General features: G+C 39.5%; 1 protein-coding gene across 1 annotated transcript in view; it reads left to right on the plus strand.

Annotated features, from left to right (window-relative positions):
• Positions 1–17,791, plus strand: part of LOC126100312 (dnaJ homolog subfamily C member 10-like) — a 140,793-nt gene that overhangs the window by 101,188 nt on the left and 21,814 nt on the right. The window contains exon 10 of the mRNA XM_049910923.1: positions 12,320–12,459. Coding sequence (XP_049766880.1) covers positions 12,320–12,459 — 140 coding nt within the window. The remainder of the gene's footprint in view (positions 1–12,319; positions 12,460–17,791) is intronic.

A 17,791-nucleotide genomic window follows, 5' to 3' on the forward strand; every position in this document is an offset into this window, starting at 1 on the left:
CTGTCGTTCACCTGTGGTAGGCTTTGGGGATTTCTTCCCCTGGATTTTATGTGGTAGGCCATCTTTGATGTACAGCCATGTGGACCTGTCTGTTCGAGGGAAAAAGGACTGATGACCTACTAGTTTGGTCCCTTTAATTGTCCAGCCAACCAATCAACCAACTCCTTTAATACCTGAGTCATCCAGATCCACCCCTCCAGCATCAGCTTTTCTGAACTGTGGAGATGGGAGAACATTCTCCGCTCCTGAAACTATCCCAACCTCGATCTGTGGTAATCAGCTGTCCCCCACACACTCCATCCAATAGTTTCCACCCCCTCTGTCCTTTTACCTCCTCCCTATTCTTACCTTCCATCCTCTTTTTGGGTCACCCTGTGTCAATGTACCTGCCACCTTTCCCCCACTCCCCTCCTTTTTCGAGCTGTCCCTCCTCTTACATCCTCCCCAAACATCCCTACCCCACAGCCTCCCAGCCCTGGTGCAGTCTAGTCCCGGCACACTCTGCCAGACAGCACTCTTATTTCCCCCCACCCATACAACACTATCCCTTTCCCTTCCCCTTCTCCGACTTACGTACCACAAAAAGACTTTCAGTATTATAGCTTTCGGCCAACAATACACACACACACACACACACACACACACACACACACACACACACACACATGACTGCAGTCTCAGGCAACTGAAACCACACTGCAAGCAGCAGCACTAGAGCATGATGGGAGTGGTGATTGGGGGGAGGGGAGGAGGATGAGGCTGGGGTGGGAAGGGGAGGGATAGTATGGTGGTGATGGTGGACAGTGAAGTGCTGCCGGTTAGACGGAGAGCAGGGGAGAGGTGGAGAGGGGTGAGGGAGTAGTGGAAAAGGAGAGATGTAAAAAAACTGGGTGTGGTGGTAGAATGACGGCTGTGTAGTGCTGGAATGGGAGCAGGGGAGGGGCTAGATGAGTGAGGACAGTGACTAACAAAGATTGAGGCTGGGAGGGTTACAGGAATGTTGGATGTGCTACAGGGAAAGTTCCCACATGAGCAATTCAGAAAAGCTGGCATTGGTGGGAAGGATCCATATGACACAGGCTGTGAATGAAGGATATCGTGTTTGGCAGCGTGTTCATCAACAGGGTGGTCCGCTTGTTTCTTGGCCACAGTTTGTGGGTGGCCATTCATGTGGACAGACAGCTTGTTGGTTGTAATGCTTATGCAACACAGTGGTTGCAGCTTAGCTTGTAAACCACATGACTGGTTTCACAGGTAGCCCTGCCTTTGATGGGTTACATGGTGATAGTGACCGGACTGGAGTAGGCAGTGGTGAGAGGATGTATGGGACAGGTCTTGCATCTAGGTTTATTACAGGGGTATGAGCTATGGGGTAAGGGATTGGGAGCAGGAGTGTGTAAGGGTGGGCAAGTATATTATGTAGGTTCGGTGGACGGTGGAATACCACTGTGGGAGGGTTGGGGAGGATAGTGAGTAGGACATTTCTCATTTCAGGACATGACGAGAGGTAATCGAAACCCTGGCAGAGAATGTAATTCACTTGCTTCAGTCCTGTCTGGTACTAAGTTATGAGAGGAATGATATTAGTTTCAGTTTTCTGATTTTATTTTATTTCCAGGTTATTGGCAATTGAGCATTAAAGAAATTGTTCCATTCCATGTTATTAGGTATTTTCATTTGTTTGCCAAGTTTTGAGTGCATGTTTTCATCTTGTGGCGTGTATAGAATTATGGCTTAATAAAGAACCAAACATGAGATAATACAGTTATGGTACTGCGAGGAAACTGGCTTTCCGAAAACCACACTGAAAAGCTTTAACAGAATTTTTCATATCTACATTCCATGAAACACAATGTCTGTCAGTCAGAAGACCTCTTTCAACACTTGTCTGGTACCTCCTCTAGGCTTCATCTTATTTCTTAATTTGTGTTGTTTACATCTTAAATTTACAGAATGTCATTTTTCTGTATATTCTAGACTGACAGCACGCCCTGTTGTATCATTGTAACACCCCAGAAGGCTTAATATTTGCTCCTGAAGTAGAATATAAACTATCAGTTACACAGTTTGTCAGCTTCACAAGTAACCTTGTTAAATATATACCGTCATGAAAAGCTTATTGCTCTTAATTATGAATGTTTCCTATTTATGTGTTCATGCTACTTGACTGTGATGTTGTTGTTGACTGAATACATCTTGTCTCTTATGTCCTGAATATCTGCTACCCCCATGAACCATGGACCTTGCTGTTGGTGGGGAGGCTTGTGTGCCTCAGCAATACAGATGGCTGGTACCGTAGGTGCAACCACAACGGAGGGGTATCTGTTGAGAGGCCAGACAAACGTGTGGTTCCTGAAGAGGGGCAGCAGCCTTTTCAGTAGTTGCAGGGGCAACAGTCTGGATGATTTACTGATCTGGCCTTGCAACACTAACCAAAACGGCCTTGCTGTGCTGGTACTGCGAACGGCTGAAAGCAAGGGGAAACTACAGCCGTAATTTTTCCCGAGGGCATGCAGATTTACTGTATGGTTAAATGATGACGGCGTCCTCTTGGGTAAAATATTCCGGAGGTAAAATAGTCCCCCATTCGGATCTCCGGGCGGGGACTACTCAAGAGGAAGTCGTTATCAGGAGAAAGAAAACTGGCGTTCTATGGATCAGAGCGTGGAATGTCAGATCCCTTAATTGGACAGGTAGGTTAGAAAATTTATAAAGGGAATGGATAGGTTGAAGTTAGATATAGAGGGAATTAGTGTAGTTCGGTGGCAGGAGGAACAAGACTTTTGGTCAGGTGAATACAGGGTTATAAATACAAAATAAAATAGGTGTAATGCAGGAGTAGGTTTAATAATGAATAAAATAATAGGAGTGCGGGTAATCTACTACCAACAGCATAGTGAATGCATTATTGTGGCCAAGATAGACATGAAGCCCATGCCTACTACACTAGTACAAGTTCATATGCCAACTAGCTCTGCAGACGATGAAGAAATTGATTAAATGTATGGTGAGATAAAAGAAATTATTCAGGTAGTGAAGGGAGACGAAAATTTAATAGTCATGGGTGACTGGAATTTGAGAGTAGGAAAATGGAGAGAAGGAAACATAGTGGGTGAATATGGATTGGGGGAGAGAAATGAAAGAGGAAGCCATCTGGTAGAATTTTGCACAGAGCATAACTTAATCATAGCTAACACTTGGTTCAAGAATCATAAAAGAAGGTTGTATACATGGAAGAATCCTGGAGATACTAGAAGGTATCAGATAGATTATATAATGGTAAGACAGTGATTTAGGAACCAGGTTTTAAATTGTAAGACATTTCCAGGGGCAGATGTGGACTCTGACCACAATCTATTGGTTATGAACTGTAATTTAAAACTGAAGAAACTGCAAAAAGGTGGGAATTTAAGGAGATGCGACCTGGATAAACTGACTAAACCAGAGGTTCCCAGTATAAGGGAACAATTGACAGGAATGGGGGAAAGAAATACAGTAGAAGAAGAATGGGCAGCAGAGGATCAAGTAGGTAAAAAGACGAGGCCTAGTAGAAATCCTTGGGTAACAGAAGAAATATTGAATTTAATTCATGAAAGGAGAAAATATAAAAAATGCAGTAAATGAAACAGGCAAAAAGGAATACAAATGTCTCAGAAATGAGATTGACAGGAAGTGCAAAATGGCAAAGCAGGGATGGCTAGAGGAAAAATGTAAGGATGTAGAGGCTTATCTCACTAGGGGTAAGATAGATACTGCCTACAGGAAAATTAAAGAGACCTTTGGAGAAAAGAGAGCCACTTGTATGAATATCAAGAGCTCAGATGGGAACCCAGTTCTAAGCAAAGAAGGGAAAGCAGAAAGGTGGAAGGAGTGTATAGAGGGCCTATACAAGGGCGATGTACTTGAGGACAATATTATGGAAATGGAAGAGAATGTAGATGTAGATGAAATGGGAGATACGATATTGCATGAAGAGTTTGACAGAGCACTGAAAGACCTGAGTCAAAACAAGGCCCAGGGAGTAGACAACATTTCATTGGAACTACTGACGGCCTTGGGAGAGCCAGTCCTGACGAAACTCTACCATCTGGTGAGCAAGATGTATGAGACAGGCGAAATACCCTCAGACTTCAAGAAGAATATAATAATTCCAATTCCAAAGAAAGCAGGTGTTGACAGATGTGAAAACTATCAGTTTAATAAGTCACATCTGCAAAATACTAACGCGAATTCTTTACAGATGAATGGAGAAACTGGTAGAAGCCGACCTCGGTGAAGATCAGTTTGGATTCCACAGAAATGTTGGAACACGTGAGGCAGTACTGACCGTATGACTTATCTTAGAAAATAGATTAAGGAAAGGCAAACCAACATTTCTAGCATTTGTAGACTTAGAGAAAGCTTTTGACAATGTTGACTGGAATACTCTCTTTCAAATTCTAAAGTTAGCAGGGGTAAAATAAGGGAGCGAAAGGCTATTTACAATTTGTACAGAAACCAGATGACAGTTATAAGAGTCGAGGGACATGAAAAGGAAGCAGCGGTTGGGAAGGGAGTGAGACAGGGTTGTAGCCTGTCCCCGATGTTATTCAATCTGTATAATGAGCAAGCAGTAAAGGAAACAAAAGAAAAATTTGGTGTAGGTATTAAAGTCAATGGAGAAGAAATAAAAACATTGAGGTTCGCTAATGACAGTGTAATTCTGTCAGAGACAGCAAAGAACTTGGAAGAGCAGTTGAACGGAATGGACAGTGTCTTGAAAGGAGGATATAAGATGAACATCAACAAAAGCAAAACGAGGATAATGGAATGTAGTCGAATTAATTCGGGTGATGGTGAGGGAATTATATTAGGAAATGTGACACTTAAAGTAATAAAGGAGTTTTGCTATTTGGGGAGCAAAATAACTGATGATGGTCGAAGTAGAGAGGATATAAAATGTAGACTGGCAATGGCAAGGAAAGCGTTTCTGAAGAAGAGAAATTTGTTAACATCGAGTATAGATTTAATTGTCAGGAAGTCGTTTCTGAAAGTATTTGTATGGAGTATAGCCATGTATGGAGGTGAAACATGGACGATAAATAGCTTGGACAAGAAGAGAATAGAAGCTTTTGAAATGTGGTGCTACAGTAGAATGCTGAAGATTAGATGGGTAGATCACATAACTAATGAGGAGGTATTGAATAGAATTGGGGAGAAGAGGAGTTTGTGGCTCAACTTGATAAGAAGAAGGGAGCGTTTGGTATGACATGTTCTTAGGCATCAAGGGATCACAAATTTAGCATTGGAGGGCAGCGTGGAGGGTAAAAATCGTAGAGGGAGACCAAGAGATGAATACACTAAGCAGATTCAGAAGGATGTAGGTTGCAGTAAGTACTGGGAGATGAAGAAGCTTGCACAGGATAGAGTAGCATGGACAGCTGCATGAAACCAGTCTCAGGACTGAAGACAACAACAACAACAACAACAACAACAACAAGACAACAACATCTGCTGTCATTTGCTGGTGAGATTACGTGATGTGAGCTATGACTGGCTGAGAAAAATGGATCACAGTCTCGATTTCAGTGCTTCGGAAACTAACTTACTATGTTTCATGGAATTCGTATTTATTCTTTAATATGAAAATGTGTAGTATGCATGACAGTGGACATCAGAGATCTTTCCGAAACATGTTTTTTTTCCTGGGTTTCGTTCTGTAAAGTTCTGGGGAGCTGTATGCCGGTGAATAAAACCTTTACTGTTCAAAAGGTTGATAAGTTTTAAAGTTCTGAGGGAAAGTATACTGTGATGTAACACAAAGAAGAAGTATTTTCACCCAGTAAAATGTTTTTCCCCCCACCTGGGAAGAAATGCATTTTTAACTGGAAAATCCATGAAAACTCCAGAACTTTTTCCGTGTTCGCGTATAGACTCTGAAGGTGAGAATATACCATAAAATGACAACATGTGTGTGGTTTGGGAGAAGCAGCACTGTCCCATTAAGGAGTGGTGATGCAGTGCACTCTACTGAAATGTACTGAGAAAGCAGGTTTGCTTTCACTTTCATTACGTGGGTGATGGTATACAGCAATTTCTGGTGGTCAGAAGAGTTTTGAGGAAGCAGTTTCCTATCATACACAAACTTTGTCTGGAATAAGGGTGGTGCTAAACTTTTTTTAGCAGTTGTATTTTGCTCACATGTCATGTTTTTCCTGGGACTGATTACTTTCTATGTAGGTATCACTATGATTTCCCCAAGTATGAAGTGTATGAAACCTAATGTGCTCAATTCATTCATGAGATCCAGAAAGCAGTACATAGCAGACAGAGCTCAGACTTATGCATTCTAGAAAGTCTTCAGTACAGTTCCCCATTGTCACACAGTAAACAAAATATGTGCACTTGGAATATTCAAACAGTTACGCAATTGGATTGAAAACTTGACTGTGAACAGATGTTGATATGTTCTTGCTGGAGATCCAGTGTCAGAAGGGAAGGCAGCATTTAGGGTACTTTAAGATAGTTTGATAGTGCCACTTCTCACAATGTACGAGATCTGTTCAAAAAATTCTGGAACATTTGTAATTTCGTGCCAATGATCTGTTGGAGCGAAATGCAGTTGGCATCCTTGCACATGGCGTGTGTTTAATGTTTAACTGCCAGAAGTGTCATTGTTGTGTGTCTGTTAGTTATCTTTCAGTGCTGTACCGAGTAAAACATTGTGTCGCACAGTTTGCAATTTTCGAGATGGCGCAGTTAGAGGAGCAGCGTATCTACATTAAATTTTGCTTGAAAGAAAAAGCCTCTACAGAAACACACAAAATGATCGGGAAAACAAAAGAAGGGCTTCAGTCACAAAGGGTGCAGGCTGAACACAGGAAGAAAGTAGATACAGGAACCATTGGTATAACAGTTGTAAATTGTCGTAGCTGTGTTGGGAAAGTACCAGAACTCCAAGTGCTAATAGAAAGCACTGATGCTCAAATTGTTATAGGCACTGAAAGCTGGCTAAAGCTGGATATAAGCTCAGCCGAAATTTTTGCGAAGAACCTAACGGTGTTCCGAAAGGATAGGCTAAACACTGTTGGTGGTGGCGTGTTTGTTGCTGTCAGAAGTAGTTTAACTTGTCGCAAAATTGAAGTAGATACTTACTGTGAGTTAGTATGAGCAGAGGTCATTGTTGGCAACCGGAATAAAATAATAATTGGATCCTTCTACCGACCTCCCAATTCAGATAATACAGTTGCTGAAACGTTCAAAGAAAACTTGAGTTTGATTTCAAACACGTATCCGACTCGTACGATAATAGTTGGTGGTGACTTTAATTCACTCTTGATATGTTGGCAAAAATACATGTTTAATTCCGTAGGTACGCATAAAATATCATCTGAAATTGTGCTAAATGCATTCTCTGAAAATTATTTTGAGTAGTTGGTTCATGAGTGCACGTGAATAGTAAACAGTTGTGTAAACACACTTGACCTCTTAGCAACAAATAATCCTGAGTTAATAACGAGCATCAAAACTGATTAATGGATTAGTGAACACAGGGTTGTCGTAGCGAGATTGAATATTGTAATCCCCAAATCCTCAAAAAATAAATGAAAAATATACCTATTCAAAAAAGCAGATAAAAATTCACTTGAGCCTTCCTGAGAGACAGTCTCCACTCATTCCAAATTAATAATATAAGTGTAGACCAGATGTGGCTTAAATTCAATGAAATAGTTTCGGCACCAATTGAGAGATTTATAGCAAATAAATTAACAAACTACGGAGCTGATGTAAGGATGTAGAGGCGATGCTGTCGGGTGATGCTGAGGGAATTAGATTAGGAAATGAGACACTTAAAAATAGTAAAGGAGTTTTGATATTTGGGGAGCAAAATAACTGATGATGGTCGAAGTAGAGAGGATATAAAATGTAGACTGGCAATGGCAAGGAAAGCGTTTCTGAAGAAGAGAAATTTGTTAATATCGAGTATAGATTTAAGTGTCAGGAAGCCGTTTCTGAAAGTATATATATGGAGTGTAGCCATGTATGGAAGTGAAACATGGATGATAAATATTTTGGACAAGAAGAGAATAGAAGCTTTTGAAATGTGGTGCTACAGTAGAATGCTGAAGATTAGGTGGGTAGATCACATAACTAATGAGGAAGTATTGAACAGAATTGGGGAGAAGAGGAGGTTGTGGCACAACTTGACAAGAAGAAGGGACTGGTTGGTAGGACATGTTCTGAGGCATCAAGGGATCACCAATTTAGTATTGGAGGGCAGCGTGGATGGTAAAAATCGTAGAGGGAGACCAAGAAAGATGAATACACTAAGCAGATTCAGATGGATGTAGGCTGCAGTACGTACTGGGAGATGAAGAAGCTTGCACAGGATAGAGTAGCATGGAGAGCTGCATCAAACCAGTCTCAGGACTGTTAGTGTGGTCTTCTGTGCGAGATACTTATAAGTTTCCACAATGAAACTTTGTCTCGAAACCTGGCAGAAAATCCAAAGAGGTTCTGGTCATATGTGAAGTATGCTAGCGCCAAGAAACAATCAATGCCTTCTCTGCGTGATAGCAATGGAGATACTATCAAAGACAGGGCTGTCAAAGCAGAGTTACTAAACACAACCTTCCGAAATGCCTTCACAAAAGAAGACAAAGTAAATAATCCAGAATTCGAATCGAGAACAGCTGCCAACATGAGTAATGTAGAAGTAAGTATCCTCGGAGTAGTGAAGCAACTTAAATCACTTAATAAAAGCAAGTCTTCTGGGTCAGACTGTCTACCAATTAGGTTCCTTTCGGAGTATGCTGATGCATTAGCTCCATACTTAACAATCATATACAACCGTTGCTCGATGAAAGATCCATACCAAAAGACTGGAAAGTTGCACAGGTCACACCAATATTCAAGAAAGGTAGTAGGAGTAATCCACTAAATTACAGGCCCATATCGTTAATGTCAATATGCAGCAGGATTTTGGAACATATATTGTGTTCGAACATTATGATTTACCTCGAAGAAAACGGTCTATTGACACACAGTCAACATAGGTTTAGAAAACATCATTCCTGTGAAACACAACTAGCTCTTTATTCACATGAAGTGTTGAGTGCTGTTGACAAGGAATTTCAGATAGATTCCGTATTTCTGGATTTCCGGAAGGCTTTTAACACTGTACCACACAAGCGGCTTGTAGTGAAATTGTGTGCTTACGGAATGTCGTCTGTTATGTGACTGGATTTGTGATTTCGTGTCAGAGGGGTCACAGTTCGTAGTAACTGACGGAAAGTCATTGAGTAAAACAGAAGAGATTTCTGACATTCCCCAAGGTAGTGTTATAGGTCCTTTGCTGTTCCTGATCTGTATAAATGATTTGGGAGACAATCTGAGCAAGCAGTCTTCGGTTGTTTGCAGATGGCGCTGTTGTTTATCGACTAATGAAGTCATCAGAAGATCAAAACAAATGGCAAAATGATTTAGAACAGATATCTGAATGGTGCAAAAAGTGGCAGTTGACCCTAAATAACGAAAAGTGTGAGGTCATCCACATGAATGCTAAAAGAAACTTCATAAACTTCGGTTACACGATTATCAGTCTAATCTAAAAGCTGTAAGTTCAACTAAATACCTAGGTATTACAATTACGAACAACGTAAATTGGAAAGAACACACAGAAAATGTTGTGAGGGAGACTAACCAAAGACTGCATTTTATTGGCAGGACACTTAGAAAATGTAACAGACCTATTAAGGAGACTGCCTAAACTACGCTTGTCCGTCGTCTTTTAGAATACTGCTGCATGGTGTGGGATCCTTTCCAGATAGGACTGACGGAGTACATCAAAAAAGTTCAAAGAAAGGCAACACATTTTGTATTATCATGAAATATGGGAGAGAGTGTCACAGAAATGATACAGGATTTGGGCTGGACATCATTAAAAGAAAGGCTTGTTTCGTTGTGACTGAATCTTCTCCCAGAATTCTTATCACCAACTTTCTCCTCCGAATGCGAAAATATTTTGTTGACACCAACCTACATAGGGAGTAACGATCACCACGATAAAATAAGGGAAATCAGATCTCGTACGGAAAGATATAGGTGTTCATTCTTTCCGCACACTATATGAGATTGGAATAATATGGAAATGTGAAGGTGGTTCGATAAAGCCTCTGCCAGGCACTTAAATGTGATTTGAAGAGTATCCATGTAGATATAGATGTATATGCAAGAAGTGCTTAAGCCATACTCGGTGCTACGAATGGTTCACAAATATTAAAAATGGCTAGACAGAAGTTAAAGATCACAATTTTTCAGGACACCCTTTGATGTCTACTGACAACACTCACGTCAGGAACGTCAATGAAATTGTGTGTACCAATTGAAGACTGCTGTCTGAGAGATTGCAGAAGAATCTAACATTTCAGTTGGATCATGCCATGAAATACTGTGAGAAGCAAATGGCCTGAAATGTGGCAAGACAATTCACGGCTCTTGCATCACAATAATGCACCCAAAAATACATCCCTGTTCGTTTGTGACTGTTGCACAAAAAACAAAATCCCTGAACTGCCTCATCCTCTGTACTTTCCAGAGCTGGCCTTGTGGACTTTTTTATTTCCAAAGTTGAAAAACCCGTTGAAAGGACGAAGATTTGCAACGATACATGAGATAAAAGAAAATTTGCAGATGATGCTTCGCATGATCCAGCAAGAGGCGTACCAAGACTGGTTCTGGAAGTGGAAATGGCTTTGGGACCAGTTTATCAGTTGTGAAGGAGAGTATTTCAAAGTAGATCATGCACAATAAATAAAAGGAAAGCACAGAAAAATTTTGTGGCCAAAGTTCCATAACTTTTTGAACAGACTTTGTATACAGTGTGTACCAGGAGGAATGGTCAATGTTCAGTGATGTGGCACGAACAATCATTCGATGCAAAAAAGGGCAGTAAACATGCACTCTAAAATGCTTATCTTAAGACCTGTGAGCTCTTCTTTGTCTTCACCACTGTGAATCACATTGCTTCTACTGAACAAGTGCTCACAGTTCTTAAGATATGTTGTTAGAGCCCATGTCTACTAGACTTTTTTGCTTTGAATGACCATTTCTGTTGTATCCCTGAATGTTGACCATTCTTCCTGGAACATCCTGTGTAACTGACCCAGCGCAAAAGAGATAAGTTGTAAAAAACTTGTTTGACCAATTATTGAGTACTGTTCATCAGTCTGGGTCCCTTAATGACTTGTATTAATGAAAAAGAGTGAAAAAGATTCAAAGAATAGCTGTACAGTTAGTTATTGGTTTATTTAGTATGTGTGATAGTGTGTTGCAAATGCTCAGCGAACTGCAAGTTAAGATTTTATGAGGAAGATATTAGGCATCACAGAGACCTTTCACAAAATTCCAAGATCTCATGTTGCAAAATTAGTCAGTAAACATATTATTTCCTCCAACATATATCTCATGTATTCACCAAGATGATAAAGTAAGAGAAATTTTAAGTCATAAAGTAGGATATGGACAGTCTTTTTTCCAGTTACAAATTGTGAATGATATAAGAAGGAGAAGAAAAAACTACTGGGGTAATATGTGACTTGCAGAATACATGTGTAGGTATGAAGAACGACTAACATGAGTAAACAAATTTGATTGTCTACAGAAGTGTGATTCTGTTTTGTTTAAAGGTATGTTTTGTAACCTGTATAACTGTATTTACTGAAGACATCCTTGTTTCTTCATTATGGACAAACATCTAAATGTATAGGCCCAATTTGATACAATGCTGCACATGCATTGCAAAAATCATTAGAATTTGTCCTAAAAGATGTATTCATATGACTAGATTCATCACTTTCTGCAGATAGAATTCTTGTATTCTTTGTTTAGGGTACACTTCGGTAAAGCAGATTGACAATTTAAAACTGTGTAACAGACCTGAGCTGGAATGAGAGTACCTGTCTTTTGTGGGCAGCATTCTTATGAACTGAGTGTCAGGAACAAATTGACAGCATCAATTTGTAGCAGTTCATATAAAATTCTACTAAAGTGCTCACATATGTGACTATATTTAAGGAACATTGTCCACCGTATCCATTTTCAGTGATTCTATTCAGGTAGTGTTGTTGGTGTACCTCAGTCTAATTTATAATGGAAAAAAATTTCAAATGTGAAATTTCTTTGATAAAAGTCTCTCAGGCTTCTAGCCATGAGAGGTGGTTTCAAACCCATGAAATTTCTTTGTTTGTGACATTCTAAGAAATAAAGTGATTTGTTATACAGTCATCCAGAACTATATTTCTAAGTGGAGTGAACTATATGAATATTCTCTCTCTTTCAGCTTTTGTCTGACCAACGAAACATTCATATTGGAGAAGTCAACTGTGAGCGTGAGCCATCATTGTGTGTGCAACAGGGTGTCAGAACTTACCCAACAATTAGATTATACCCTTTTGGTAGTGTTGGACTTGCCACATTTGCGTAAGTAGTTGTTCAGTAAATGTTAATTGATAATTGTTTAAAGTAATACCTAATACTGATAAGTACTACGCCAAGAACAGTCACAAATACCAGACTCATTGGGTTGTCAGCAGACCAATAATAAAATTGGAGCCTCCAGGTATAGATCTTCACAGTATGGGAACCTCCAATTAACTTATGTCTTTGTCTAAATGCAACTTATTTGATATTATCTGTTCAACAGTCATTGCTTCACATCTTCGTTGACCTGTTGTTGCTTTCAAATAGCATCACTTACCATGTAATACCTCACCAGGTTCTGAAGGAGAAATAGTTCATAAGTATTATATATCCACACATGCGCCAGTAAAATTTAATTTGTCTGCTCTCTCTCTCTCTCTCTCTCTCTCTCTCTCTCACTCACTCACTCACTCCCCCCCCCCCCTCCCTCCCTCTAGCAAGAGACACCTAACACATACTTTAAATTACAAGGCTATTTTGTGGCAGGCTTTCCTGACCATCAGGAGTCAAAATCCCAGTACTGTCTTTAGACAGAATGAAAGCCAAAGAAATCTGACACTAGCCTTTGCAGCTGTTAGCTTCATCATCAGGAGAATGGAGGGATGGATCTTGAAAGGAGGGGATGGTCACTCTGACACCAGGATGTTGAGGAACCAATGTGAAGTGAGGGAAAACAAATTTTTAACATTCCCCAATCAATCCATCCTCTTTCCCTGAGGAATGAACAAATAGTTCTGAAAGTTATGAATAGTTTTTTCGCTTGTAAATGTGTCTGTCAACATTATTGAAGTTTTGTGTTTTAAAGATAAGTACTGACCAACTGTTATGTTCTATGTAATTATAAAATGTGTTTTTAAGCTAAAAAGCCCGTGTTTTGATATAGTCCCCTTAAAGGTTCATGATTTTTTCCAACATTTTTCCAGTGAGTAAATTTCATACCTGTAGTGCACTCACTTCCCCGAAAAGTCTTCAAAACAACCATATGCAGTAAACATAACTTTTCCATTGGATCTTTTCCAGTGACAGATTGTATTTAGATTTTGAAATGAATGAAAGTTAGAAGGATTAATCTGGTGAAAAAAACAAATGTTCAAAAAATTACTATGGTGCCTTTCATTGTCCTGATGAAAGATAGTTTTATTTTTGTTTTTTAATTTTTTATTTTCATTATTTAGGTCTCTTCTTACATATTTTTTCATCTACTGATTCTGTGGAATCACCTATCTCTATTATTGTTTTGCCCTTTGCAAGAAAATAAGTAAACACAATTCCTTTTGCATTCCAAAAATAAAAGTGTGTGTGTCAGTGTGGGATATGAACCCAGGAGCTTTGCTTTTCATGTTTGGAAGGTAGGAGATGAGGTACTGGTGAAAGTAAAGCAAGTAAAGCTTTGAGAATGGCTTGTGGATTGCGCTTGTATAGATCAATTAGTGGAGTGCATACTTACAAAAGGCAAAGTTCACAGATTCGAGTCACACTCTGGCACACAGTTTTAATTCGTCAGGAAGTTCCGTGTGCGTACTCTGCTGCAGAATGAAAATTTATTATTGAATCGTCATCCATGAGTACTTGCTTACAAAAGGCAAAGTTCACAGATCCGAGTCCCACTCCAGCACACAGTTTCAATCTGCCAGGAAGTTCCATCTGCACCCTCTGCTGCAGAGTGAAAATTCATTATGGAATTGCCATCCTTCCCAGCTGTTGAAATGTGCAAATCCATCCACAGCTTTGATTGCAGTTCTATTTTTGGCATGAAATGATGAACCCACAACTCATATACAGTGATTCATTTGTACTCAAAATTAGTTGTATTCTCTGTAAAGTGAAATGAAATTTAGTTTTTATGCTTGCTGTTGGGTGGCATTCAACAAATGCACCATCTGATTCCCACAAAGCTGTCTTATAGTTATTTCTCTGTGTAAAATGTGCCCTAATCAGGTGTCGGGTATTTCCTACACATTTCATTGCTGATCTTCCAATGACATGTTATGCACTTTTTTAAAGTTTACTTTTTTGTTTTGTTTTTGATTTTTCTATACAAAAAATGATTTCCAAGAGAACTATGACCATATTGAATTCAGCCACCCTTTTTTCAGCTATAGGAAATGGGCAAGAAGGCTCTTTTTTAAAACACAGTATTCCAGTATGTGAATTTGAACAAAACACACATTACACCAATGCTTTAAAAATCATACAAACATTGGCATTCAAAGTACATTATTGTGCAATGTATACCAACATAACAGAAACTAAATTTTAATGATATCAACACCATTTGTCAGCTAGACCTCATAACTTCATAGAATCCACGGCACACAAATAAAATGCAAAGTGTCCTATTGTGGTGACTACAAGTCATATTAGAGGGCTTCAGATAGTGTTGTTTCATGTCTTTGAGCTATTCAAGTGGTGCTAATTTTTTTCTGGCATGTCTGTAACCGTATAGTCATGAACTGCAGAACGCAGACATCAGCATGTGTGTATGTTTGTGTTTGTTTTTGTGTCTATCGACCTGCCTGCGCTTTCGTTTGGTAAGTCACATCATCTTTGTTTTTAGATATATTTTCACACGTGGAATGTTTCCCTCTATTTTTTATATGTGACTTACCAAACGAAAGTGCTGGCAGGTCGATAGACAACAAACATACACACAAAATTCAAGCTTTCGCAACCAACGGTTGCTTCGCCAGGAAAGAGGGAAGGAGAGGGAAAGACGAAAGAATGTGGGTTTTAAGGGAGAGGGTAAGGAGTCATTCCAATTCTGGGAGCGGAAAGACTTACCTTAGGGGGGAAAAAAGGACAGGTATACACTCGTGCACACACACACACATCCATCCGCACATACACAGACACAAGCAGACATTTGTGTGTATATATATATATATATATATATATATATATATATATATATATATATATATATATATATATATATATATATATAAACAAAGATGATGTGACTTACCAAATGAAAGTGCTGGCAGGTCGACAGACACACAAACAAACACAAACATACACACAAAATCCAAGCTTTCGCAACCAACGGTTGCCTCGTCAGGAAAGAGGGAAGGAGAAGGAAAGACAAAAGGATATGGGTTTTAAGGGAGAGGGTAAGGAGTCATTCCAATCCCGGGAGCGGAAAGACTTACCTTAGGGGGAAAAAAGGACAGGTATACACTCGCACACACACACATATCCATCCACACATACACAGACACAAGCAGACATTTGTCCCGGGATTGGAATGACTCCTTACCCTCTCCCTTAAAACCCATATCCTTTTGTCTTTCCTTCTCCTTCCCTCTTTCCTGACGAGGCAACCGTTGGTTGCGAAAGCTTGGATTTTGTGTGTATGTTTGTGTTTGTTTGTGTGTCTGTCGACCTGCCAGCACTTTCATTTGGTAAGTCACATCATCTTTGTTTTTAAATATATTTTTCCTTCGTGGAATGTTTCCTTCTATTATAACTATATATATATATATATATATATATATATATATATACCTAAAAATATGTCTGCTTTAAATATGTCTGCTTGTGTCTGTATATGTGTGGATGGATATGTGTGTGTGTGCGCGAGTGTATACCCGTCCTTTTTTCCCCATAAGGTAAGTCTTTCCGCTCCCGGGACTGGAATGACTCCTTACCCTCTCCCTTAAAACCCACATCCTTTCGTCTTTCCTTCTCCTTCCCTCTTTCCTGACACATGTGTGTGTCACACATGTGTGTGTGAGCGAGTGTATACCTGTCCTTTTTTCCCCCTAAGGTAAGTCTTTCTGCTCCCGGGATTGGAATGACTCCTTACCCTCTCCCTTAAAACCCATATCCTTTTGTCTTTCCTTCTCCTTCCCTCTTTCCTAACGAGGCAACCGTTGGTTGCGAAAGCTAGATTTTTGTGTTTGTGTTGTGTGTCTATCGACCTGCCAGTGCTTTTTATATATATATATATATATATAAAAACAAAGATGATGTGACTTACCAAATGAAAGTGCTGGCAGGTCGACAGACACACAAACGAACACAAACATTATATATATATATATATATACACCAAACGGGAAAGCGCTGGTAAGTCACGGAATCTTTGTTTTTAATATATTTTTCCCATGTGGAATGTTTCTTTCTATTTTATATATGAGGAAAACATTCCACGTGGGAAAAATATATCTAAAAACAAAGATGAAATGACTAACCAAACGAAAGCGCGGGCAGGTCGATAGACACACAAACAAACACAAACATACACACAAAATTCGAACTTTCGCAACCAACGGTTGCTTCATCAGGAAAGAGGGAAGGAGAGGGAAAGACGAAAGGATGTGGGTTTTAAGGGTAAGGGTAAGGGTAAGTAAACATTCCAATCCCGGGAGCGGAAAGACTTACCTTAGGGGGAAAAAAGGACAGGTATACACTCGCACACACACCCATATCCAACCGCACATACACAGACTCAAGCAGTTACAAATGCTTTCGTTTGGTAAGTCACATCATCTTTGTGTGTGTGTATATATATATATATATATACCTAAAAACAAAGATGATGTGACTTACCAAATGAAAGTGCTGGCAGGTCGACAGACACACAAACGAACACAAACATACACACAAAATTCAAGCTTGCGCAACAAACTGTTGCCTCACCAGGAAAGAGGGAAGGAGAGGGAAAGACGAAAGGATGTGGGTTTTAAGGGAGAGGGTAAGGAGTCATTCCAATCCCGGGAGCGGAAAGACTTACCTTAGGGGGAAAAAAGGACGGGTATACACTCGCGCGCACACACACACATATCCATCCACACATATACAGACACAAGCAGACACATATATATATATATATATATATATATATATATATATATATATATATATATATATATATATATATATATATATATATTTTTTTTTTTAAAAGAAAGATGATGAGACTTACCCAACAAAAGCGCTGGCAGGTCGATAGACACACAAATAAACACAGACATACACACCAAACTCTAGCTTTCGCAACCAACGGTTGCCTCGTCAGGAAAGAGGGAAGGAGAAGGAAAGACAAAAGGATTGGGTTTTAAGGGAGAGGGTAAGGAGTCATTCCAATCCCGGGAGCGGAAAGACTTACCTTAGGGGGAAAAAAGGACAGGTTTACACTCGCACACACACACATATCCATCCACACATACACAGACACAAGCAGACATTTGTAAAGGCAGAGTTTGGGCAGAGATATATATATATATATATATTTAAGAATTATTTAAGAACGTGGAATGTTTCCTTCTATTATATATATATATATATATATATATATATATATATATATACCGTATTTACTCGAATCTAA

This window comes from Schistocerca cancellata, chromosome 9 (genome assembly GCF_023864275.1).
Source record: "Schistocerca cancellata isolate TAMUIC-IGC-003103 chromosome 9, iqSchCanc2.1, whole genome shotgun sequence".
NCBI lineage: Eukaryota > Metazoa > Arthropoda > Insecta > Orthoptera > Acrididae > Schistocerca > Schistocerca cancellata.